The sequence below is a fragment of the Atractosteus spatula genome, chromosome 20 (genome assembly GCF_055471065.1).
Source record: "Atractosteus spatula isolate fAtrSpa1 chromosome 20, fAtrSpa1.hap1, whole genome shotgun sequence".
Lineage (NCBI taxonomy): Eukaryota > Metazoa > Chordata > Actinopteri > Semionotiformes > Lepisosteidae > Atractosteus > Atractosteus spatula.
Genome location: NC_142725.1, coordinates 8,428,287 through 8,455,184, shown reverse-complemented (window position 1 = coordinate 8,455,184; position 26,898 = coordinate 8,428,287). Strand labels below are relative to the sequence as shown.

The 26,898-nt window shown below is 49.5% G+C and overlaps 1 protein-coding gene across 1 annotated transcript in view; it reads left to right on the top strand.

The window, feature by feature from the left end:
- Positions 1–26,436, top strand: part of LOC148817482 (uncharacterized) — a 45,892-nt gene extending 19,456 nt beyond the window's left edge. Inside the window, exons 4-13 of the mRNA XM_088938227.1 lie at positions 609–732; positions 1,659–1,749; positions 11,418–11,520; positions 14,400–15,755; positions 16,995–17,110; positions 18,511–18,588; positions 19,798–19,935; positions 20,818–20,939; positions 22,082–22,182; positions 22,985–26,436. Coding sequence (XP_088794353.1) covers positions 609–732; positions 1,659–1,749; positions 11,418–11,520; positions 14,400–15,755; positions 16,995–17,110; positions 18,511–18,588; positions 19,798–19,935; positions 20,818–20,939; positions 22,082–22,182; positions 22,985–23,124 — 2,369 coding nt within the window. The 3' untranslated portion in view covers positions 23,125–26,436. The remainder of the gene's footprint in view (positions 1–608; positions 733–1,658; positions 1,750–11,417; positions 11,521–14,399; positions 15,756–16,994; positions 17,111–18,510; positions 18,589–19,797; positions 19,936–20,817; positions 20,940–22,081; positions 22,183–22,984) is intronic.
- The last annotated feature ends 462 nt before the right edge of the window (positions 26,437–26,898 follow it).

Genomic DNA, 26,898 nt, shown 5'->3' with positions numbered 1-26,898 from the left:
AACACATGCAACCTGAAAACTAGGTAGTATAGGTAGTATTAGTAGTTTTTCTCTAGTCCACTAGAAAGTATGCCAAACAGAATTAAAAATATGGCAGACGCATATTGAGATGGAGATTTTTAGCAGTTTCTGGGTGTATTTCAGGGGAATTGTATGTTTTTTGCTAACATTACATTATTATAAAGAAGCCATAACATTTGCTGGTGTAGTGACATGACCAGCTAAAAACAGAGCAGTTCCTTAGCATTGCACCCCTCATTTCAAGCATGAGGCCGATCTCTCGCCACTCGTGACAGGGGAGACGGATGTTACCTGTAGATCTGATAGCGAAGTGATTAGATACGTGGGAGGGATGAAAATCTTCTGATGTAACAGCTTCACTGCAGCATGGGTGGTAAGCGCTGCTCTCTTGGACTGATGTCTTTGGGTGTCGCAGCCAGGAGATGAATGACAGGGGTTTGTGCAGATGAGTCGGGTGAGGAAGTGGGGAAAAAAAGCATGCTTTAAAATGCCCGCCAGCACTAGCAGTGTGCCGGCTCTGTCCCCCTCCATTTCTCCCTGCTTCCTAGTCCTTTATCCACCTCATTTTGGCGCTGCTCTCCCCGCAGTTGAGCAGTACTACTCCTCCAACGTGCAGAAGAACCAGCTGGTGCAGAGGGACATCCGCATCGCCCGCCGGCTGCAGGACGAGGAGGAGCAGCGGGCGCGCCTGCAGGAGGGCACCCGCCACATGTGAGCGCCCCGCCCCCTCTCCCGCCCTCGCGCTGGGGCCCGGTTGTCTCGGGGTCCGGGATCAGCCGATGGCCTGAGTCCCGGTGGGGGTCACTGGGGAGTGTTTGTGAAACAATCCGTTTGAGTCTGACGTGGTAAGCGGCTTTACCTAGAAGCCCGATCACGCAGGGGCCCGGCAGGCGTCTGTCAGGCTGCTCCAGCGCTGATGGCGGGCAACAGCGTGGGGGAGCCTGGCATCTAATTTACAAAGTGCAGAAAACCTGAAATCAGGGGTGCGCTTGAGAGGGTGTTTCCCTTCTTGGCATGCAAAGCAGTTTATTTTTTTTGTGCCATCAGCCCTTAAGGGGAAAGGCTTCCTCGACGCGCGTTCCTGCAGGCGCGCTTCAGATTTGAAGCGTCAATCGTCTTGCGAGGAAAGCAAAGCCAGGTAATCGGTCGCTCGGCTCTTGCGGACCTGTGCTGGGTCCGGCTTTGGAAAGGTGGCTGGGGATTCTGCGGCGGGCGGAAGGGCTCGCGGAGCTGCTGGCGGGCCATGCTGGAGCCTCTGGCCTCGAACATCATGGCCTCCGGGCTGCAGGCCAGTATTCTCCTGTGATGCCTGCTGGTCAGGCGTAGCCAAGAAGCATGCTGAGGACGTAACTATTGTGGACTTGTGGGGGCCAGTCAGAAATGGAAAGACACTACCTAGTGACAAAGCTTGTCTTTTTTTTATGTTAGTCAGTTAATATTGCATGTGATTAGGACCGATAAATAGACTTACCTTAACACTTAGGATGGTTTTTAGCAAACTGGTTTGTTCTCATTATCTGTTAAAAGTCTCTTGGACCGATTTTTTTTTTTTTTTTTTTTTTTTTGCTTATGGGCTGGTGTATGGTGGGCCTAATTGCAATGGGGGTGGAACTGAGTTTCCCTGGGTCTCGTTGCAGTGAGGAGCAGGACTCGGAATACGCGCGGGTGATTCAGGAAGAGATTCGGAGGCGCGCAGAGGAGGCACGCAGAAGGGAGGAAGAGGATGAGGTAGGAAGACGGTGGCTTTTAAAAAGCGCTTCTTCTGCGTCGCACGGCTGCTACCACACAATGTTCACACCTGCGATTGCTGAGAGTGCCAGCCCTAAGGAGGACAAGTGAAAATGGCAGCGAGCACTGCCACTTCAGCACCTGTGGCATACGCTACAATACAGTTACAGCTCAAAATCCAGGGCCCTTTCATAGATCACAGAGGTCGGGTCATCTTTTATTGCACTGCTTCAGTGGGGCGGAGCAGTGGCTCTGTGGCTAAGGATCTGCGCCTGTGACTGGAAGGTTGCCGGTTCAAATCCCCCAGCTGGCAGAGGAATCCTACTCCGTTGGGCCCCTGAGCAAGGCCCTTAACCCCAACTGCTCCAGGGGTGCCGTACAATGGCTGACCCTGCGCTCTAACCCCAAGCTTCTCTCCTTGTCTGTGTGTCTGTGTCTCATGGAGAAAAGGTGGGGTATGCGAAAAGACGAATTCCTAATGCAAGAAATTGTATAGGGCTAATAAAGAAACATTACATTACATTACAGTCGGGTAGTGAGGGCCCTGGAGTGTTCAGCAGTTGCTTGAGTGCTGGGGAGAAAACCACAGAGTCCTGGCTCCAGTGCACAAAGACTGTCTGCCAAAAGCTGGAGAGAGGGAGAGAGAAGGCTTTTCATTTTAAGTAGATTAATACATCAGCCCAGCTTTGCCTATAGAGTGGTCCTTGTCTGGAACAAAAAAAAAAATCGAACAGGCAGACAAATAAGCAAAAGAACAAGAAAAGCCCCTTTAATCGGTGGCCACTGTGCCAGGACAGAATAAACCCTCCTTGACCGTTCCACCAGAGGGGCTGGACTGAGCTGAGCTGTGTCACGCTTCCAGCATGGAAAATGTCTTTTTTTTTTTAATTGAGGTGTTTACAAGCGATCTTTGTTTGGGGTGTGCAGAGACGGTGCGTGGGGGGTGGGGTTGCTGGCTGACGTTTCCAGGCCATCAGTGAGATGATGGGTGGGGGGGTTGTGCGTCTCAAGGCAGCAGTATTGGAGATCCTGGTCGGCCCGGCTGTGGGAATACCGGGTCTCCTGCCGCTGAGACTTGGATTCCTGCTCCTGCAGGGAATGAGAGGCAGCTGGGAGATGGAAGTGCTGTGCTGTATGTTGCCTCCACCGAACAAGCCCATCCACTGCAAACCTGGTTTCCTCTCCTGGGCATGAAAGTGCCTTCTTCCTGTAATACCACAAATATTCGTTGCTCTCCTCTTGCTGGATTAAAATAAGCTTTTATCCTGAGTTCTCCTCACACACGCTTCATTATATCTGTAGCTTTTTGATTAGTAATTTGTATAATAAGATGTACACGTTAGATAGCAATAAGATAGTAAGCGCTAAAAGCTGGCAATAAGGAAAATCGGCATTAATCAGATAATTTGCCAGCAGCTTTCTAGCAAACCTACTGTCCTTTTTCTCTTTACTTATGGAAAGAAGTAAAGATGTGTTGTGAACAAGCATTTCTGATTTCCTGCATTATTGCATATTTTTCCACAGTGAATGTTATTCAATTCTTCAGCAAGACCCAATATTAGCTAAATGGGACCCCGAGTGAACAAATAACACTGAATTTTGATACTTCTGAAACTTTTTTATACTTAATTTTATCCTTATACTTTTTTCATTTATTAAATGAACAGTTATCCAACACTCGGTGCCCCTTGTGAAAACCTAATTGCCCCCTTAGACTCAGTAGATGGTTACACCACCTTTAGCAGCAATAACTACAACCAGATGCTTCCTGTAGTTCTTGATCAGTCTCTTGGAGTGCTGTGGAGGAATTCTGCCCAACTCCTGTGTGCAGAACTGCTTCAACACGGTGACATTTGTGGGGTTTTGGGGATGAACTGCTCATTTCAGGTCCTGTCACAAGATCTCTGGATTTTGAGTAGGCCACTCCAAAACCCTCAATTTCTTCATCTTCACCCATGGTAATGCAGACTTGTTTGTCTTTCGGATTGTTGTCTTGCGGTCTGAACCAGCTGCACTTCAGCTTCAGTCTGACACTCCTTTAGTATTCTCTGATCCAGAGCAAGTCGTCCTGATGCAGTAAAGCATCCCCAAACCATGACACACCAGCTGGCAATCCCCACCTTAGCCTGGACATCATTAACGAGTCACATCTTAAAAGAGCTCATTAGGCAATAGGTTAGCGACGGCTTCTTCAGCCAGCTGAGAAAAAAAATGGAGACTTGGTTTCGAAATGCCTTTGTGCCAGTACTTCTGCAGTAGAGTTTCCCAAGATAGAGTGCTCTTTTGGGATGGAGACCAACCACAAGGCTTCAATGTCCTCCAGGACCAGGGTGGAGACCCTGCTAGACCCTCTAGCTGAGTATGTGAAACTACAGTAACTCCGCAGTGCTTTTCTATGAAGGCTGTACAAGTAGCGGTTTTGGAGGTCCGTTTCTTTGTAAGGTGTTTAAATGCATGAAACCTACAGTTATGTAGTCCTCCATTTTAAAGGGTCTTTATGAGTAATGGAAGGCCTAACTTGCTTATTAGCAAGAGCTATTTTAAGTAGCTCTTTTAAGTGTTTGAAGACAGATCTTGGAAGGGTTCCCCAGAATTCTTGCTGGGGTTCCCCAGAAATCTTGCATTAAGATTAGCTTTATGGAAGGATCATAGTCTGTTTTAAAATCTAGAGCGCTACAAGAGCTGGACCATCCTCAGAGGCAAATTGTAGCATTTACTGCAGTCATTATCTGCTTCAGCACCCTGCAGAGATGGCCTGTAATTTAGATTGTCTTTTGAAAGCGCCTCAGACTGACGGGTGGGGGCTGGTGGTATTAAAATGCCTTGGCTCCACGTTACAGAGGGGGCCTGTTCACATGTGGATCAGTCTTTTTAATTGCAGTGTGTCAAGTGAGTGACTGTTCTGCTGAGGCAGCTGACATGCACTGCAATAAAAAAATAAAGTTGGAGCTGTTTTTTCCCTAATGAGGTTGAAATCTGGTGGTGATTGACTCTTTCGCTTCAGGCTGTGTTTTTTCTTGGTGCAGAGAATTGGTTATGCATCAGTGGTTCCGCAGAAGTAGAAAAAATAAGATGAGAGCATCCTTTTTTGAAAGTCTTGTGGGTATGATGCAGAACCCGTGATGAGGCTTAAACTGGCGAATGGGGAGGGACCGGCCAGTGGTCACACAGCAGTTTCAGACACGTAATCCACGCTGAACTGTGCAAAGGGCACTTATCCCTCAGGAAAAGGAGCTCTAAGGAGCTCTGTTTTTAAATGGGCACAAACGAATTATTCACAGTGATTATGCAGCTCTGTCTCCATAACTCTTCTGACAGGTGTATCAGCTGCTATCGCAGCGCTCTGGAGAAAAAAGCTCCAAACACTCACGGACCTGTTGTAATTGATGTAGTCGAATGGCTAATAGCCTGTGAATACTGTCTAGGCCCCAAGTTATCGCTTCCACATTATGTGGACAAAGTAAATGACATTGCACCTTCAGTCCAGTTCATAGAGGAGAGGAATCACTGAAAAATGGAGCTGCAGGAGCCCCAGAAAATATTGCTCTCCTCAAGACATTTGACCGTTCAAATCGGTAATCTGCAGGGATTGATTCCGGCTCATTTCCAGGCCCCATGGCTCCATGTGGATGTAGCGATCTTTAAAGATGCCCTTCTTCGGGACATGCACGTCCAATATAGCCTTGCATCGCGGACATTATTATTTGTGCTGCTGCTAGGCATCAGGTGCATTGCCAGCAGGATTTGAGTGACACCGTGGAAGCGAGGGGGGTGTGGGGTTCCTGGTGATGTCTGAGGGGTCCCCCTCGCCGGTCGTCTTGCCATGAGTGTGGCGGGGGCAGTGTGTGCAGGCTTGTTGCCTGGCTGGTCTGGGTTGGGTGGAGAGCCCTCCCAGAGGGCCTCTTCTGACGCCTCTGGCTTAAGGGAAATAAGGTCATTACTTCAGGAAGGGAGAAGCTCCATTTGGTTACAAGGGCTGGTGTTACAGGGGCTGTTCCCCCCTCAAAGTGAGGGGGCTCCACCTCAGTTTGAGCTGCCATGGCTGTGCCAGGAAGAGAAATTGTTTGGTCTAAAACGACTGATGTTGTGTATTCGCCTACCACTGTAGACGGATAAGTATTGAAATACCGAAAAAGTACGGGCGTGTGTGGACCTTCAGGGCACTGTGAGCAGGGTGTGTGCGTGCTCAAGATGTTGAGGTTGCAGTGTAAGCAAATTCTTGTGCGATTGCACTTTGCAGTAAGTCTGCACTTGTGCAGGTCGGTGGTGGCGGTGGAGTGCGGCTGCAGGTTCGTGCTCAACAGGTAGTGTTTGATTTTGGTTGCTGTGCGCTGAGTTGTGTGCGGTTGGAACTTCATGCCGGGCTGCTGTGTGCAGGGTTGTGTGTGCGTGCACCAGCGCGTGTGTGGCTGTGGCAGGCCTGTCGTCTGTCGGAGCTCTGCTGTGCGCCCCGTTAATGAGGAGTTTGTGAAATGAGAAGCGATCCGAATGGGGGCATCAGCACTTTTTCCAGCTGACGAACGGGGGACGAGAGATGAAAGAGCTGCCAGCTCTCCCAGCAGAGCCTTATTTTATATTTCCGTTCCACATGTGGGGGTCCCCTGCAGTAAATGACAGCGCGGCGCAGCGCAGAATAGACGGGTTCCTGGAGGGGGCTTTAAGTGCTGACACTTGTGGAAATGAAATCTTTCTGGAACTCGTAAAGAGAAACAGCCCTGTAGGGGTTCAGGCAGCAGGGTTTCCACACATATTGCTAAAACTTTGGGAAGGCTGCTCAGTAAAGCACCTGTGCAGCTCTGTCTGATTAGGGTCCTTGCACCTCATATAGGCCGTCTCGGCAGAGTCCTGCCAAGCTTATACAGTATGAGCATCTCTGACGTACAGGGAATATGGTTCAACACAACACAAATCACAAAAAGGAGCTCTTGGCAGAGTCCTGCCAAGCTTATACAGTATCATCTCTGACGTACAGGGAATATGGTTCAACACAACACAAATCACAAAAAGGAGCAGTCTCAAACACCATTTAGCTGATAGCTTGGGTTTGCATGTGCTGTGAGTTCACATTAAGAGAATGTGTGGTAGTGTGAGGTTGTTGGCTACAGCAAGTATGCAGAAAATGCAACTGTTATTGCGGTTAGAATATTGTTTTTATATTTCAATTAATGCAATTGACACCCATTCTAGTTAGTCAGCATGTTAGAAAAAGAATGTATGACTGGGGCTTCTTTTAAATCCCCAAATAATAATCTCAAACAATCCCTAATATATTTTTAATTAAACTAGGCTCCCCATTATTTTCTCACAAAAAAATACCGATATTTTCTAGAACAACCCTAAATCTATCAGTACTAGCTGTCTTAGCAGAAGACAATGCATATAGCATTTTTAGCCAATATGCTTATACTTAGTATAAATTACTGAGGGACCATTTTCAGACATTTCAGTATGAGAACATCTTTACCAAGCTGTGTTGGAATCTGTCCTTGCATAAAAATGTGGTGAAACTGTGGTGTCGTCTGTATTTCTCCATTAATCCCAGTGTGGGTGACATTACCCACGTCTGTGGTGCAATTTGCATCATTTCGAGCCTGGTTATAAGCAGCGCGGTGTCTGGTGCCAATACTTGGGTTATGTCGCCATCTATTGGAAATAGTATATAAGCAATCAAAAGCTGATTCATTGACAAGCATGTCGCTGTGGCTTTGTGGTAATAAAATGCACAGATGTTTTTGGTTGGTTTCAATGTATTATTCTCTCTGAGATTTATCAGGACCTATTTCTGCAGAATGTGAACTGTGCGCTGTAGTAAGTTGTAGTAACACACACTGGCATCTCATTGTCTAGATCTCTACAAATCTTGACTTGTTTTGTTTGGTGGTGAGACCACAGGTTTATTCATGAGCAAATATCTTTTAAACCACCTTCTTTCTTGGCTTTCTGTCTTGAATGTTTTTAATGTCAGAACTTTAGAAGGGCTGATCTGCTTCTCTGCAGTCCCACAGCCAGGGCTACAGCTCCCTGAAGGGATATTGAGAAGCTTATCAGGTTTTTAAACCTGTGCTTCACAAATGCACAACATCAGAGTTGACTAGTTTCCATGTTTACCCTGAAGCTTACCAGTCTCGGTTCCTCTAAATCCTTTTTCACATCTTTACTAAATTCAACTTACTCTTTTTGTTTGGTGTTGTGTAGTGGAGTTTTTACAGATATCCAGTTAAAAGTACAAAACCTGTGGGGGAAAAAAAGCATCCTTGAGCTCAGTTAACGCCTTCAGCTGTCCTTACCACATTTTCCAGGTGCACTATTGAAAGTGTGCTCACATGTGGAATTAGTGTGGCTTGGCAGCAGCTCATTACAGGGGGTGGTCAGGTCAGCCCAGTCCATCACTGGAGTACAGCTCCCCTCTATTTCAGACATTTTTACTCCTTGCTGCCTCAGGAAGGCTGGAAGTATCGTGAAGGACACCAGTCATCCTGGCTCCTCACTGTTCTCCCCCCTGCCCTATGGTGAGCGTTATGGGAGCATAAAGGCACGAATGTCCAGACTCAGAGACGGCTTCTTCCCTCAAGCTGTCAGATTACTGAACTCTACCCCCACCACTGGCTCACACTGATGGGTTTTTTTTCCTCTAAGGTGTATGTTATTTAACTTGTTGTTGCTACCACTGCTCTGTGTTTTTGTTTTTGGTGTTTCCTTGATGTCCTTGTATAGGAGCACACATGCAAATAAGCATTTCGCTGCACTTCACTGCCTGACAATAAACTCTACTACTCTACTCAGTTTAAAGTAGACCTTAACAAAAGTGCGAGTGTTTAACTCCTTGAGTGCAGAGATTGGAAGGAACTGGGCTTGAATGCACACACATGGGTGGTTTACAGTAAACACACTGTACACTGAATGAATCCTTGGGTACGACTGTCTTCAGATAAAAGATCATTGCTGTATTTGTGCCCCCAGAGCCAGGGTCCTGGTTGTGCCTTTACACCAGAGCTGGATCGACATCTGGAGTCCCCCTGGCCTGGTTCAGCCTCTGTGCTGATTGACTTTGTTGGAGGCAGGGTTGCGTTGTTCCTGTTGTCTTACTGATCTGGGTCTGCGTGTCTGCATCAGGCAGAGACATTTTCACTAATTGACATAAGGGGGAACTTGAGTCAGGGTACTTTGTACACACCTAGAGTGGAATTCATCCAGGAGGATCTATCCCACTGGCATTAACACCACCCCTCTTACAACCAGTGCCATCTTTTATGACCAAGATGACAATATCTCATCTAATTGACAGTGCCTTCTACAGAACAGTGCCCCCCCCCCAGTTACCATACTGGGCCACTGAGGAATTTATTTTACTTGTATAATTGAAATTCAGCCAGTGAACCTCTTTTTGGAAGCACCAAAGCATTTTCTACAAAAACACATTCCTCCCTGCCTAGGAATAGAGCTTTCACTGAATTGTCTTCCTGAATATCGTAATGGAGATGTTTGCTGTTCGGTTAACACAGTGGTGACCATCTCACATTGGGGACTCTTTCTGTAAAAAGAAAATGTTCTCGCTTCACAATGACGTTACGCTGGCGACCATCAAAAGGCGAGACAACCCCTTTTTTCGACCGGTCAGTTGTCGCATTACGTCGTGGTCTGGCCGCAGGGCCAGCGTGACGTCCTGTTTCCAGCACTGATGCCGTCCTCCAGTCACGCCTGTTTCCACCGGGTGATGGAAACTGAACTCGAAACGCTCGGCGAGGGAGGTCAGTGTGAGACCGAGGCAGCCCACAAAGAGGAAATGAACTCCCCCCCCGAGCTCTCTGACTCTTCTTGTGAAGGAGCCCAGGTGACGTGGCTCGGGGCTCAGGGGTGGGGGGTTTGAAGAGACCGTGTCCTCTGCTGGGAAGATGCAATAACTGGTGAAGGCGAGCGCGAGGAGGGCTTAGAGGGGCTCTGGCTGTCTGGAAACCCCCCTCCTCTCCCCCTCCTACACAGTTTAGCACGTAGCTGCAGTGACACTACGCAAGCTGGGGGCTGCGTTCTTTTAGAGTCTATTTCTGCTAGTTTGGTTTTCACTGGCTGGCTCCCCTGGCAGCTTCGTTTACAGTCAGGCTGCAGGTGTTTCTGCACTGTTGTCAGCCCAGATGGCTTGTAATATCCTGCTCCTTCCCCCTACTCTCCTTTCCATTCATCGCAGCCTTGCAGTCTCGCTGTGCGTGTCTGAACACAGGACCTGCTTGTGCTAGACTTACTGTACCTACACAGTCGAGGCTGGCCGGGAGGGTCTCGGTAGCTCCTCAGTCGGCATGCACAGCTCGCCTTGAAATGGGCTTGCCTGACCATTGTTACATCCTTGCGTCTGTTTCGGGGATTACAGCCGCAGAGCCCTTAAGTTTCGTTGATCGAAGCAGAACCCCGTTTCTATACCACAAAGTAATCCCACAGGCCGAGCAGATGGGATTCAGTCCAAATGCCGTTTCCTTCTCATAGAGGTGGGTGTCTCAGAGCCGTGGTTCTCAAACTGTGGCAGAGCGCCCCCAGGTGGTACGCCAGATGACCCTGGAAATTTGTTGTGTGCACTGGAAAAATTGGGAATTCAAAATGGAATAATTTTGAATAATTCAAAATTATGTAAATTTTTCATCTGTGATTTACTTAATCGGTTTCAGAAAGCTCGAGACAGGTTTTCATATTTTCTATTTTAATAATCAGTGTCAAATACGCAGCCTACGTACTTAGCTACAGTAGGTCGATACAGAGCGCGCTAATACTTCTGCTCAAACTCCTCTCGGGCTTCCAGAGAGACAGCTAAGTGCCACATTCGACAACAGAGCAAGTGATCGAAAATGAATACCTCGCAAAAATCAAGTGTCCTTTCATGGCTGAAAGGAATAGACGCCAAGAGTACTGACGAACGAGGAGGATTATACATCGGCCACTGACACTAGATCTGCTGCTGAACCTGACGCAGACAGCACTGCTAGTGTTAGCAAGCGTCGGAAAACCGCTACAAGGCGGTACGATCCCAACAATCTAAGTGCTCAGGGCTGTTTTTATGATATGTGAGCGTGTGTGCGCATGCGCTCAAGTTGGTCATTGAGATTCCCTGGGGTTCCTATGAGAAGATGACTTGTGGGTGGTACTTGGATGCCTTGGTTTGATCAGGGGTGGAACTTGGCTCAAAAAGTTTGAGAACCCCGTCTTGGAGAAATCGGGGATACCACAGCACTGGCTGCTGTCTCAAGAGCTCCTTATTCTGAATTAATGTTGCGCTGAAACTGGTGTGAAAGACACTGTGGCGAGAGGTCACATTACAGCCATTGCTGGAGAGGCGGCCTGGGTTAAGTGCCACATGGTCGTAGCATCTGGCCAACAGAGTTTCTAACTCCGTCCTGCCATCGAAAAGACTTTAAAAAAAATAGCTTGAAAGTTAAATTGTTGTAAATAATAGAGCACTGTGCTGGAATGAGAATCGGAAGATCTGGGATAATGCAGGACCAGAACTGGAAACACCGATGCCCGTCTATGGCAATCTTCTGAGACTGGGAATTGTTTCTTATTGCTCTGCTGTAAACTCTTTCTAGCGCATTGGCGCTGCTTTAAAAAAATGCTCCAGTCCAGTCAAGTGACTGCTTAGTACTCCCTTCACAGCCTCAAAGAACTTCTGAATGTGTTTGTGACAGGAAATAGCCAAAAGGCTGCAGGAAGAGGAGGAGCTGGAGATCAGGAGGCGGAGGCTGGACAGCGGCTGCCAGAGCGATGACAACGGCCTCTCGACCAGTGGAGGTATGGTAGGAACAGTGTCGCCCCTTTCGCACAAACAGAACAGTAGCAGAGCAGTTCAGGGGGGGTTTAAAATGAGATGGCACATTCAGAGAGAAGACTGGGGACACACAAAAATGTATCTTCTGCTGCTGCGCTCTCAATGCAATCATTCTTGAAGGCCTTAAATGCCAGGACAAGCACAGAATATATATTGAACCGCAGCATGTAAAAGCATTCATATCAACGACGTGAGAGTATTCACTCTGACCAGCTGCCAGAGAGAGTCACAGGGTCAGAGGACAAAAAAAGGCCTGTCTCAATTCTACAAGATAATTTTTGTGCATGTGGACCTATATAATGAAAAACATTTTTGGGATACGTGTATATCCTTGAGCAGTATTTAAAAAGGCTGAGAGGAAACGTGGTTATAGAATTGCCACACAAACATTTGCGTTGTCACCATTGTTCTCAGTGATGCTGCTTGCCTGAAATAAGGCTCCTGTTGCTTAGAAAGAAGACCCATTACTTTTGCACAAGCCCTTCATCCCAAGAACATTATAGGGATGAGGTGCTTGTGCAAAGCTCACTGGCAGTACAGGAAAGGACGTAAGGGTATAATATCCACCAGTGTTGACTATTACTATTATGAAGCCTGCAGTTGGTTCCATGTCTGTCTGTAGGCAGTTACTGCTCCCAGCTAAAGCATCGGCCTGGTTTCCTCTGTTCAGAGGGAAATATTGCAAAGTTTCCTGCTTCGTCCTGTGGGTTCCTGACTGGAAGAGCAGAACCTCAGTGTTCACAGAAATCGCAATAATGTAACAAGCTAAATGATGTGTTTTCATGTTCACGCATGAGTAGCGGTTGGAGGCCAGTCACTAGATTGAGAGAAATAAGGCACTAGCACTTTCAGTGCATCTCCAAGAACAGAATAGTGCTGGCTTCTGCGCTGTGGGTTTGAAATCACTTGAAGCAAACATTTACAGTATCAGGACTGTCGAAGTGTAGACTGCCTGACTTATGTGCTTCCCTAACCAAAAAGCTTTTTTTAAAGAAATCTTTAATCCCTGCAGACAGTTGAAGTCGATTTTCAAAAGCATCTCATCGTTTCAAAGGTTGAATGCATTCAGCTTGTGAAAATGGAAAGATAACGTGCTTTGCACACAAAGGAAAACGGAAGTTACCATGGAGATGAGACAAAGGGAAATGTCAGCCTTATGGTCCTTGATAAATAATAACTATCAAGCTTTCAATCTTTGCGTTGATAAAGTTACACGCCTGCTGTGTTGACGTGATTTTTGTCCACGTTCATCCCGCCAGACTCGGAATATACACGAGACGCAGCAGGCGTTTCCCTCTCCTGCTCCCAGGGTCTCTTCAATCCCAGGACCGATCGGCTCTCCTGTTCCAGTTTGTCTGGAGTAAAATTTGGAAGACCCTGTGTTAGCTCTTGGCTTGGGTTCTGTTATCTGTTCAGTGAAGTCGTGTTACAGATCCGAGTGGTTTATTCATGTAGGAGGTGGTTTTGAAATCTGTAATTGTCTGAGTCAAACGAAAAGATTTGCAAACGGAAAAAGTCACACGACTATCACTTTTTTTTTTGTAGTGGAACAAGTCTGACTTGATGAAATCGAAGCATTTTTTTTCTTTTAAAGGGAAAATATCGAAGTAACGACTTTTAATTTCTGTCTGCAGTGCTTCCGTTCATGAGTAGGTAGAAGCTGACTTTTTTTTGTCTAATTTTATAACTCTCAGAATTCTAATTTTATAACTCTCCGATGTTTATCAAGACGGAAATTCAAACATTGGCAGTGTTTTTGCTTGTGGTTTGGCAGTCCTGATCAGTGAATGTCGTGGGTTTAGGTGTGCAGTTCGAATGAATGCATGGCTTGCCTGTAAGAAACCGGGCTGCATCGCTTCACTAACTCATACGCTCTTGAGTAGATGGCTAAGCTGGTCTAGCTCTGCTCCTGAATCTCTGGAATCCTTTCCCAATCCGCACACTGTGATCTAAGCTCTTTGGTTTTGCTTTTAAACAGGACGTTCTTCCTGTTTAGTGTCCTCTCAATGCCTGCCCTAAACATGGGGATTTGCGGTTTCCTGTTTGTAGCCTTGGCAGTTCTTCCAGTCACTGACCGTGATTTGACAGAACCACAAATACTGTTCTGGCCTCTCTTCTCCCAGCAGGTTGTTATGCAGCTTTGCTTGGAGTGATTCTCCTCATCTTATTCCAACACTCCTTTCTAAACTGTGCATTTTGATATGGATGCATTTATTTATCAAGAGGCCCTGGCTACATTTTGATCAGCCTGATCATTTCTGACACCCTCTTGATGCTTCTCCCCTCCTCCAGCTAGGATGTGCTTTCCAGTGCCCGAGTTCCGGGTGGAGTCTGATTTAAGATTCTGAACTAGAAAGCCATCTTGGGAAATTGATGTAGTATTGTGCCCTGCTGCACAAAAACTGATCAGCACACATGCAGAGATGATGATTTTCCAGACAAACACAGTGACTGCAGAAATATATTTTTTTTGTCAGAAATTGGGCTGCTTGTAAACTGCAGCATAAACTGTGCAACATAAAAGCACCAGATTTCCTATTCATATCTTTTTCCTTATGCGTCAGGAATAACAAATCCTCTTACCAAGCACCTGTGCTTTTTTTATTAGTTTTCCTTTGATTAGTTCTGGAATGGATAAGGTGGTCGAGTCATTTTGTATTGGTAGCGCTGTGTGTTGTTGTATGACCATTACTAATCTTTCAGATCTCACAGCCCGTGCTGGTCCTGCCTGACAGCTTTATTAACCAGAGACTGCCGACTGACCGTGCCTAACTCTCCCCCCCACTAACCTGCTTACGCCATGCTCCATTGCTTTGTGTTTGCATGTTTGGCTTGATTAAAGCGAGCTCCAGCCCGCCGGCCCAGCCTGCACGCGACTGCCGCGGCGAAGGAGAGGGCGAGCTCTTCCAGCCTCCAGCCAGCAGAGGGGGCTCTTCTGCCCCGCCCGCTAAGCCCGAGGGGGAGGCCGAGGAGCACCGCGGGCCTCGTTCCGAGTCCGAGCACCCGGTCTGCCGAAGCCGCCTCGTGCCCAGGGCGAGCAGGGGCCGGGCTGACACCCTGGAGCTCTCTGCCAATCGCCTGGGAGACTCGGGCACTTCTGGGGACAGCCCTGAGGACGAGGACCCCTTACTCGCCTCCGCCGCCCCCCGCAGCGCCCAGGGTTGCAGACTGGAGAAGCCGCTCAGTGCCGCTGTGGCCCCGCGCCATGCCCGCGCCGGCCTCGCCCCGGGAGGGGGGGGGCAGCACGGCAGCTTCCTGGGGTTCGGGGCCAGGGCAGGGGAAGTGGGCCGGTCTCTCGGAGGCCCGAGCGCGTGGGGACAGGGCGGGGACGCGCCCGCGCGGCGCAGTCGCAGCTTCCACGGAGATTTTAGGAGGGCGGAGGGCGGGGAGAGCTGCGATCGCCCCAGCGGTTTGCGCATCCGAATCAGGGTGAACAGGTGGAGGGAGGAAGGCGGGGAGGCGTCCCAGGTCCGCCATGTGCGCTTTAAAGACGAGGGAGGACGTCATCATAGCTACCACAGCGGCGACAGTCGCCACAGCGGCTCCGGTGCCGGGGGTGTCGCAATAAAACTCCGTTACGTCAAGGGGGGGAGGGGAGGTTCTAGCAGAAGTTACCATGGAGACGACACAAAGGGAAACGGCAGCCGTCTCCACGGCGACTTCCTAGAGAGGGATGCAGCAGTGAGGCGCAGTTACCGTGGAGATCGCAGGGACGGAAGGAGCAGCCAGGGAGAATACGCGGCCGAGGAAAGCGGTCGGCTTCAGTGTGGCGATTTCATACCGAGGGGCAGTTGCCACGGAGAGTTTAGGGATGGAAGGAGATCCATCGGGGTGAGCCATGGAGATTACAGGGAAGAGGAGGATGGGCATCGTAGCATCTGCAGTTTCCACGGTGACCGCAGAGTGCACGGCGACAGGGTTTGCCGCTATGGCGATTACAGCGACGCTGGCTCAAGCGACGAGTACGACGGGGAGACCTTCCATGTAGGTGGTCATGAAGGAACGAGGCACAGGGGTGGAGGGGGCGGGCCGGGCGGTGCCGGCAGTGGCCATGGCGGCCGCGGGGCACGGCGGAGAGCCAGCAGGCGCGGGGGCGGGGCTGAGGACTCCAGCTCGGAGGAGGGGGGTGGGAGGAGCCCGCAGGACCTCGCTCGGCGCCGGTGCGGCTGGTCGGCCAGCGCCGGGGGCAGGAGATCAGGTAACTGCGGCCGCCCCTCTGCCTGGGGGCCGGAGGGCGAAGACCAGTGGGCCACCGGCCTCTCGGCTTCTGCCCGCCCTGCAGCCAGGCTCCTGTCACTTGGCCAAAACCATGTGTCCTGAAATTCTGTGCTTCGCGTCAAAGCTGCTCACCTTCTGAAGGCAGTTCTGGAAGGTCCATATCCAGGAAGAAACATGGCAGGAAGGGTCAGATGTAATGGATCTGCTTCCAGCTGGTGCTTCGGTTGGCCTTCATTTTGAAAGAACTAAAGCAGAGCAAGTTTTACCCGTGGAAGAAAAGGTGAAGAAAGTGAGCGATGGTAATTGAGGCTTGCTTCACTTCCCTGAAATGCACACTGATGGACCACAGCGCCAGCACAACGTTAAGCAGTTAGTTCTGTGGACCTCTCAGGTGTGAGCCAGATCATGAGGGTGCAGCGAACGTTTTAGAAAGCACTATCCATGGTTTTGTTGCTTGCCGTACGATCTACATACGGTGTGATGTGATTGTGAAATATCCAGGGGTGGAGGAGTGGAACACTTCCTGTCTTTCTTCTCTCTGGACTGTGGCTTTCATCTGCCAGGGCCTCCCTTCAGGTTGTGGTTGACGGCAGTTCGCACACCCAGTGGGGTTAGATCAGGGGTCAGTAACTCCGGTCCTGGAGAGCCGCAGTGTCTTCTGCTTTTCGTTCTGACTAAGCACCAATTGACTTAATTGGATCGGTCAATTGCTTAATTATGAGGCGTTAAAAGATCTTCAGATCTCTGCTCCAAGGCAGCATATAAAACTCCCAGGGTAGTGGGTCTCTGGCCAGATGAGCTGACCCATCCGTCCTTGGTCATCAGAAGTGTCTGTTCAGCTTTACACATGTTGCTGTTAAATAGTCACCTGGGGGAAAGACCTTGATAGATGCAACCCATAATCTCAGAACGAGTGCTGTGATTTTTTTTTATTTTTTTTTACTGCTTTTACTGCTTTGCTGGTTTTCCACACAAAAAGAAGCGCAGGAGAAAGAGCTCCCTTTTCATCTTTGGGGAAATGCCCAAAAGAATCGTTCTTCCCAAAGAAACGGAGGTGTAAATTCTGGGCTGGCGCGCGGATGTTGGAAGATCGGGGTGTTGCGTCGCTTTCCTTTGGGGGCTTGGCTTTCCTTTCCTCCCTCTCGGCCTCTTTCGGGCCGTGCCAGGCGGGCACGGAGCTGGCTCAGGACTGTGCCAGGCTGACGGTGCTGTCTCCTAGGGGCCGACCTGTGCCAGGAGGTGGCGGCGCTGGAGCTGGGGGCGCTGGAGCAGGTGCTGCAGGACGAGGAGCTGGCCCGCCGGCTGCAGGAGGAGGAGGAGCTGCTCCTGAGAGTGGTACTGTCCTGAGCGCCGACCCACACCCTGACCCAGGACAGAGCGCCAACCCAAACCCAAACCCAAACCCCAACCCAGGACAGAACCCGCCTACGACAGTGCCGACCCACACCCCGACCCAGGACAGAGTCCCACTGCAGCCCATATAGGACAGCGCTGACCCACACCCCGACCCAGGACAGAACCTGTCTACAGCCCGTATAGGACAGTGCTGACCCACACCCCGACCCAGGACAGAGCGCCAACCCAAACCCAAACCCCAACCCAGGACAGAACCCGCCTACGACAGTGCCGACCCACACCCCGACCCAGGACAGAGTCCCACTGCAGCCCATATAGGACAGTGCTGACCCGCACCCCGACCCAGGACAGAACCTGTCTACAGCCCGTATAGGACAGCGCTGACCCGCACCCCGACCCAGGACAGAACCTGTCTACAGCCCGTATAGGACAGCGCTGACCCGCACCCCGACCCGGGACAGAACCTGTCTACAGCCCGTATAGGACAGCGCTGACCCGCACCCCGACCCGGGACAGAACCTGTCTACAGCCCGTATAGGACAGCGCTGACCCGCACCCCGACCCAGGACAGAATCCCGTATCGGAGAGGGTTTTTTTTCACCCTGAGCACGGCCTGTTTTGGTTCAAGAAGCTCTAACTCTTTCAGTTCAAGGTTTATGTCAGTCTCTCACTGGACAGTTCTGTCGCTACTGTTCAATTACCCACATGCAGTCGTCCCATAGCATTTGTTCAAAGTAAGCTACAAACTTTTAACAAACAGATAAACAGTTTAATTTGACCATTATATATCGTTATGTTATTTAAATATTATAGATATCACCAGATTAAGTTTCACAATACACGTATGTGCTGTTCATTGTGTTGCTCTTTATGCACGTTCTCAAATGACACAGAAATAACTCTGAAGCACATTAGGTGAAATTGAATGCACTTCTTGTTCAGGTGCTGTCATTTATACCACGATTATAGTAGCACCTTTATTCTGAAACATTCAGTTCCTAGTAAGCTTCCCTGACCGGGTGTCACAGCAGGCCAGGCCAGTCCAGACCTCCACCACAGATCTGTGAACCTGCCTGCAGAAGAACTGTGCTGTTGAGCCAGGTTTTTAGTCAGTGCCTCACGAACCCCAGGCTCTCAGTGGAATTTTCTTTTCTTTTTATTTGTCCTTTATACAACCAGATGATTAAGTTAAGAGAGAATTCCTGCTTACAGCGACGACCCTGCTCAGGCATGCCACATTCGAACCCACAACCCCCTAGCCATGTCATATTTCATTTCAGTGCAGAGGAGTGTACTGTAGGGCACGCACTTGCAGTCCAGGCGCGTGAGTCTCCAGATCCGGAGTGTACCCTCTGTGACTCGGACCGCTGTTGTTTCAGAGCCCTCCGGCCTCACCCGGCTTGCAGAACCCCAACCCAGCGGAAGACTTCATAGCCGCCCAGGTGGCTCAGGATGAGGTATGCACGACTCCCTGGGGGGGCGTCACTCTCACTCTTGGGGTGGGGGGCAGCTGCCGTTGGTTTGGGTCCTGTTGGGCTGCCTGTTTGAGTTGGCGTTGCTCTGAAGCCGTTAGCCTTCCAGTACGGAGCGGGGCCGTGCTCCGCTGGCCTGCGTCCCCAGACACACTGAGGCTGCTGCCACTTCTCCAAGGAGCCCGCAGTCTGGGCCTCGGCCGCCTGTCTGGGAGGCCCATGGTTTTTTCCAAGAAACGGTTGGGTGAGATCTCCTGATCACTAAGTTACCAGCTCCCTGATGGGCTCCTCTTGTTTTGTGTTCTTGAGTGTTCTCTGCCCTGCATCCCAGATGAGTTGATCTGTGGATTCCACCTGTGATCCTGTGTCCTTTTTTTGCTACTGGTCCTGCTGTAGTCCCCTGTCACCTTTGTACGTGTTTGAAGGGGTGTCGCTGCTTAAACTCATTTTAAGGGTGTATTATCTTTTTTGATGGTGTGATGATAATTCAGAACATAATATTCCAATTCCAGATTACAGTAGGTCTTAGCTCTATAAAGCTTGAGCACAACATTTGTTCATTTTAAAGTCTGCACTTTTTCAGATATTCTCTTGCTCCCTGACCAAGGGGAAGAATCCACTTGCACGTTCAGATCCCTTTAACACATTGGTTCTTGCAGCTCAGACTGGGCAATAGAAAGGCCAAAACGACAAAGCATAGAGACAAAACCCCAAGCTCTGCTTTCAGTGAAGACTGTAACACTATTTCATTCATGGATTGCTGAAAAGAACTGTTGCACAGGTGAATGCAGGTGAAGTTGGTCTCATCAGCATCCTTAGTGATGGCCTTTTTTTGCTGTTGTATTAATGCATCGTTTTGGATCCTAAAATCTCTGTGGTTCTCCCTTCCTAGTTTAGTTATTGGTTGTGTGAATAAAACATTTGAGCCAAGGCAGTCTAGAAGCACAGAGACCTGTCCTGCACTCAACGTTGTCAATTTATTTCTGGTGCCTTATTTACTAGAATATCTATCATCCCTTCCACTCTCACGGCAAGTAATGACGTTTCTTGCATCGAACCCGGACTGCATGTGGGAGAGATCTTGGGTGCTGCATGCGAGCAGTGTTAAGGTGCTAATGAACCAGTGGTTTAGTGTTGTGCTACCTAGTAGTCCAGGTTGACCAGCCCTGTCCTCTCTCTGTCTCCCTCTCTCAGGAGATCGCCCACTTCATGCAGCAGCAGGAGATGAAGACCCAGCGCCGCTCACGCGATTTGGAAGGTCAAGGGTCATTGCGGCGCGAACACAGAGACCCCGGCGACCCACCCGAGAGGAGGCGTGGCCGAGAGAGAAAGGTACTGCCCGCAGGGGGTACCACTGCCACGGTCTCCCACCAGGCACTGCTCTGAGGCGGGCAGCAGACAAGGCACTGGGGAATCGGAGAGATGTGCCCAGTCTGGTGTCTGACAGTGGAATAGAGCAGCTCGCTCTGCATTTACTCAATACTTCCTTAGCAAATGCCCTGATCTAGGGAGGCTGCACTGGACAATAATATGTACACAGGAATTACTGCCATAGCCTTAAGCAGCATGAACAAAGTGCACTGCTGTTGCCAAAAACTTTTAAGAAAACGCAGTGCTCTCAATGATCAAATTCGTCGGGCCTGCCGCAGTATTACTGGAGTGCTTTGTCGTGTGGTTCTGCAAACAGCAGCAGTAACGGGAAAGTCTCTTGAGGTCATCTCAGAGAAAGCACTCAGGAGTGCTTTTGCAGTTAAAAAAACTGAAGACTGGGCCCATGAGATCTTCTATGAGAAGTGCCTTTGATCCTTGGCGTTGGCCGATCTCGGAAGCTTTCTGGATCTGGTTAGTCCTGCGTTTGCAGGCACCTAAGGAAAATTGGATTGCAGCTGGATTGGTGTCCACAGAAACAAGTATGTTCTTCCCTCAGTGGGAACCCTCCTACTATCTGTATCCTGAGAGGGTGTGCTTTGCTGTTGAAGGTGATGTCCTTGAGATGAGAGGTTAAACCAATTTCCTGTCCTGATTTAGCATTAATCATTAAGAGGGAGAGGTGTCTCTACCAACTTGGACAACTACCAAGTTCTGCTCCACCCCCCCCTCACAGGCTGTCCCTGCGGTCAGGGAAGGGTGTGCTGTACCTGTATGCAGAAAGATCCTAGCTATAGCACTGAACCTTTAACCTCAGGCTGACCTCTGACCTCCCCCTCGCCGCAGGTGAGCGTGACCCAGGCTCAGCGGGAGCTTCTGGACGGGGAGGGGACGCCGCCGCCAGGAGAGGACTGGTCACCAGAGCGCTGTGCGTCTCCCCCACAGCCGCGCGGCACTGCCAGCAGCCCGTGAGTCCTCTCCTCCCGCCCTGCCTCTAGGGGGCGTCCTGATCGTGAGCACTTTGAACTGGAGTTACTGGACCTGTCAACAGTTGTCTCAGTCAGTTTGCACTCAGGAAGTAAGCTCATTGGGTATCAGCTTTTAGTTGTCAAAACGAAACAAAATGGAGCATATTTGTTATGGCCAATTTTAAAAGTAGCAAACCTTAAGCATGACTGTGGAAGTTTCCACTGGTAGTCTCAGCTCTGTTTTTCTGAAATGGCCACAGCTCAGCTTCATTCAAACCAGCAAAGGGCAGCTTGTTCTGCACTCCACAACCCCTTGAGTAAAAAGTGTCTCCTGCTCTCGGTTCTAAATACTTCAAACAGTTTCCACTGTCTTCTAGCTCCTGTTTCACTCTTCATTCTGATCGAGCCCACGGGGTTGAGTTTGTCAGTCCCCTTAAGGATTTTAAATACTTGTATCAGATCCCCTCAGTCATCTTGGTTCAAGACTAGAAAGGTTCAGTTCCTTCAGCCTATTAGTGTCGGACAAGTATCTGGTAGCTGAGCAATAGCTCTTCTTAAATGTTGTGACCACAGTTGTATACAATATTCTAAATGAGGGAATGTAGTGCATCAATTTTACTTAACATTCTCTTAATTAGAATTATCCCCTCTTGACTCGGTATCCCAACATTGCCTTTTTAATTGCCCAAGTGTTTTCTCGGTTGTGAATGATCTCTAAATGGCTGCTTCTACTATGTTTGCCAGTCTTCCTCATTTGACGTCATCTGCAAGTTGCTGGAAACGGTGGTCCTCCCAAATGACATCCCTTTGGTGACCTGTTCTATAGCAAGGGCCCCGTCTCCAGCCGCTAGACTGACTGGGCGCTTGGCTTGCACCCTTGTTTGTAGCTGAGTGCTGATAAATGTCAGCTGTGTGATGCTAGGTTTTCCCTCGAGAACAAAATACTTCTGTTCAGAATGCTACTGTTTACATTCCAACAACTGGCGTTTGTGGCACTGCTCACGTTTCACTGGTTTCTTGTGAAATGTAGAATCGAGTTGGAACTGTGTTCGCATGAAGCTCTTTGGGGCGCGTCTGAAAGGCGCTATATAACCCGAGGGGCGGTGCTGGTGTTGACGTTGACCGAGCGGTCTCCCTTGCAGGCAGCAGCAGCCCGTCAGGAACATCGCGGAGGAGCTGGACCCCACTTTCAGGGGCAGGCGCCAGGAGAGTGCGGCAGAGGGCCTCGCACCCGCGCCGGCCGGTGAGTGAGGCGCGCGGGGCAGCACGCGGGCGCCGCGTCTCGGCTTTGTTACAGATGCTCAGAGGTGATGGGGGAGGGTTGGAAAGCGATAGTCTTGGCGGGCGTTTGGCCTTGAAGTGACCCCAGTCCAGAAAGAGATGGCCACCACTCTCCAGCTGTTGGAGAACAGCTGCCCATCCCATTTAATACCCACAAGTCCAGAGGTTCAGCAACACTGGCCCAGAAATCCGTCTCCATTTAGACCATCACATGAAAGTCCACCCTCATGGTCTTGATCCGTTTGTTACTGGAAATCCTTTTGAAATGATTACATGGTCAATTCTGGGCATTGCTGCGTGACTGTGAGGTAATACTGTAAGGTGGCTTCACCTGTTCCATGGATACCAGCCTTCTGTTTCAAAACCAGCCATGCCCCTTCAGTCTTTCCTTGAGACCTGTGCGCTCGTTGGCACCTGGGGTTTTTCGCAACCCACTTCTAAGCAGTATTTTTATTTTTTGTCCGTGTGCGCCGCAGAAATGCACGTTTTATGTCGACTTCCTTTCCTAGGGGTTAGATCATGCAGTTTCCTGTGCTACCAGTATAGCTGTTAATCCTGATCTGTCCTTAAAAAAAGCAATAAGCTTGTCTACCCAGATTGTTTTTAATCGAAGTGTCAGCTTCTCTGCCGTGGAAGAAGGCCGACACCCTGTATTTTGAATGCCGGTTGTGTTTGCCAGGCTTGGGGTTGGCGACCAGTTTTGCCGGTCGCTTGGGGCCGGGGCCCCCCCTTTCAACCACATGCTTTCCTCTCCTCCCCTCCAGAGCCCCTCCAGCACCGCGGCCCCTGTGACTACCCCCAGGACAGCTCCGAGCCCGCCTTCGTCAGCCCCACCAGGCGGCACAGCGACAAGGCCACACGCGCCAAGACCAAAGACAAGAAGGAGAGCTGCAAGCAGCAGTGAGCCGGGCTGGACCGGGCTGGACGTGATAGGCTGGCATTCCTGTCTGGAACGGAAGTACGAGAAGGAAGTATGAGACTTCGTAGGACATTTGATTTCCTGACACTGAATGGATTTTTTTTTTTTTTTTTACCCGAGACGGAAAGGAGCTGTTTTTTTATTTTTAAGAGGCGATCGTGGTGGGGGGAAAAAAAAAACACTAGCCCTTGGGTTTGCTGTTAAAACCCTTACTTTCAGGGAGCTGTTTTGGGGTTTCTCATGAATGTTTACTCACCGCTGGTCTTGGTAAGTATGGGATTGCTGTAGCTCAGTCTCCCTCTGGAAGGGAGCGCTGGACCGGTGGCCTCAGATCTCGCAGGACGTCTCGCTGTTTAATCACCAGCTGCTCCGGAGCCCCGGACTCCAATCGGGGGGTGCCGCAGGTGGTGCAGTGTGGAGGCGTGGGAAGGGAAGGGCAGGGATCACATCCAGGGCAGAGGGAATATCGGAAGTGCGTCGTGATTGGTGTGGCGCTCCCTCCGTGGGACTGGGGCCCTGCAGCCTGCTGTGCGTCTGTGCTCATCCATCCCAGATAGAGCGTCACCCCAGCTTGGGCTCTCGCTACTCTCCGTGCAAGCCCCTGGATCTTAAACCCCCCATCGGATCGTTCCTCTCACGTACCGAGATGGAATCTTTTTTTTTTCTTTACAACGCCCTGTTTATTTAAGACATAACCTGTCGAATAGGCTTTTAAAAGAGATCCGATTCAAGGGTGAAGTCGGATCCAAAGCATTTGCAGCAACCCTGTGTGCAGTTGTTCCAAGACTGGAAAAAAGAGCCTTTAAGGAAGCACGGGTTATCATCTTACATGTCAACAGAAAAAAAAAGTGATCCTTACTGACTCACTGGTCTTGTCCTAAACGGTGCCTTTGTCCTTGCTTGAGCTTGGGATTGTGAATTTCCCACTGACGCCGCACACCAGTGACTTCCTGTTCCCAGGACTGTACAGTGGCCTTCACCACGCCAGTCTCCAGGAGGGTCAAGGATTCTGCAGAATTCCACTGAAAAGTAAAATCGGCAGTCCAGTTACAGTTTCTGTTTACCATGCCATTAGAAATAGAAAGTGCAAATGTATCTCAGTCCGCGGTTGTTGGAATTGCACAAGGCTGTTCTGGAGCCTTTACAGCACCAGTTCTCCTGATCTTGGAGCTCCCAGTGAACAGCAGCATCCAGTTTCACTTGTTTTCTGCAGATATTCCCTGACGTAGTTCAAGAAGCATGAGTGAAAGCGCGCCCTTCCTAGAGCTCTCTCCCAGGGCACGGGGCTGATCCTGCTCGGCGGCTGGGGCCCCCTTCCCATTGAGAAGCAGGATTGAAAACGGGGAGAAAGAGCCCCCCCCCACACACACCATCCTCTCTTTCTCCATGGTCCTGAATGGCTTTTACTGGTGATCTCCGGGGAACGTGGCCCTTGTGCAAGCCCAAAGCCAGAACGCACGAGACGCTCCGTGCCTCTCTCGGCTCTTTCGCACACCCAGGGGCCAGCGGCCTGTTTCTGTGGACAGTCGGCCCTGACCGAGGAAGTCCAGGGCTGAGCTTCATGGCCGTGGGGGGAGACGGGACTGAAAGGGAGCGCTTGGTGCCGTCTCGGCGGCGGGGGGCAAAGCGCAGATGCTCGTTTCCCGACAGGACACGGGGCCGTGCCAGCTGCCTGTCTGAAACAGCATCTCCTGCTGGACATCATCCACAGAAAAGAGGATTAGAGATCTGAACTGGACTCTGGAGATTCTACAGACGTGCTACTTCAATGGTAGCTGTCCGGGTATGCATTAACAGCATCTATAGATAGCCTTCAAGCTCTTCCTTTCATGAAAATGTAGCAGCAGCACTCTGCAATCTAATAAATGCACGCTGTAGCCTTACCTTCTGCAGTTGCTGTATGTCCCCAGTTACCAGTGTTAATAGGCATTATCTGTAGAAAGATCTGTTTCACTTTGCTGTTGACCGCACCAGAGAGATTTTGAAATAGTCACTGAACTGTATTGTATAGTATAGCTTTTTTTTTACTTTGGGATGACACTTATATTTAATTTTTTTATGGTAATAGAATTGTATTGGTTGAAGTTTTATGTTTCTTATAATAGCCCATTACTGTCGTCCTTAATCTAAAAACTGCTTTGACTTGCAGTTGGTGTACAGTCCGTAGAGCCCCCGACTTGAAATCCTCTTTTAGTTAGGGGCTTTAGCGGACTGTGGGGTGGAGATCTGCAGTAGCCAGGTTGCAGGGGGTCAATTATGCATCCCAACGTGTTGAAAAGATGCGTTTTGCTGTGTTGTCATCCGTTGCAGTCGCATTTTCACCTTTCTAGAGCTCGTAACTCCAGCTAAACCGAGACCTCTGGAACAAGCCACCTCAGAAGTACAGGTAAATGGAAAAGGTTATTTTTTAAACCATGTTAAAGTTAGATTTCAAAGGCCTCACCTCATTTAGCTCACAAAGAACAAAAACCTACCATTTTGCCCACAAAGCATCATGCAGTGGACTCCATCTCCTATCTCCTCTTTCTATAAAGCATTGGACCAAATGAGCTCAAGACCAGCTAACCGGCCGTCGCAAGCTCTGGACGTGTTGGTGAGGCTGCTCTGGGGAGTGCCCGAGGGTTAGTCATGGGGCGTTTGCACAAGTGCACTTGAATGGCAATGAGCTGAGGCCTTTGAAACACGGTTCCCCCCGTCATGAGATCTGGGTTGTGTTGTGTTGCGATAAAGAAGAAGCGCATGAAAGGAACTAGTTTCATACAGTTTTGGGAAAGTAGCTTAATTTCCTGCTACAAAGGGCAAGGGGAGTTTCACTCAGTCCCTTTCAATGCCTCATTGAATTGAAATGCCCAGTAGTAGCGTCTCCCTGGTGTTTTTATACTTGTGGATCACTGTGTTCCCTAGCGGATGTTGTCTGAACCTTAGCCCTGGCCTGAGTGTATGTTCAGATAGATGAATCAAGATATTGGACTAATCGGGCTTGAATTTGCTTTTTATTTTTCATTTTTGGAGCGCGGGTGCAGCTTTCAGAGGTCAGGGCAGCCGGCCTGCTGTGTGACGAGGGCGGGCGACAGAGAGCCTCAGTTCTGGTTGGCCCGTTTCTGTGAAAACAGCGGAAATGGACCCACCCTGTGTTAACTTTTGGGCAAACTGTGAAAACATGCAATTATAGAATCCGTTTGAAACAAAATCAAGTGCTTTATTCTGCTTTTTTAGTTGCTTGTTTTTGTATTGTTTCAGTTTATTTTGGAGTCAGGCTGTCGCTGTATTATTCTGTATCACAATTAAAGACAGTTGCAGCAAGTGGCTTGGCGATGTTATGAGTGTCTGAATTTTGGGACAAGCCAGAATTTCTTCATTCTCCAGCTGCACCAGGTAACAAAAACAATGGGGTTCTGCATTAAACTCTGCAGTGATTATCCAAAGCAATGCAAACTGAGGTACAGAAACTGGGCTGAAGAACCAGGAGAGGGGAGTGATGATTGATTCAGGCAGGATGTCTTACTTCTGGTCTTGGACTATCTGTTGTGTACACTAATACTGTATATTCCTTAACAGCCATTGTGTTTTTAAGTGCACCAGATCAGAGCTTGTTTATGATTCACTCATTGCCTGAGAACCACTGCATTCAGCACGGATGAGGTTTCCCAAGAGGATGGGTGGGATAATCATGTTATGAGCGGTTTTATTGCTAGTGTAAAAGGGGGTTAAAAAGAGGGCTCCAGCCTGGTCCTGGAGAGCCCAGTCCCGTCATTCTTA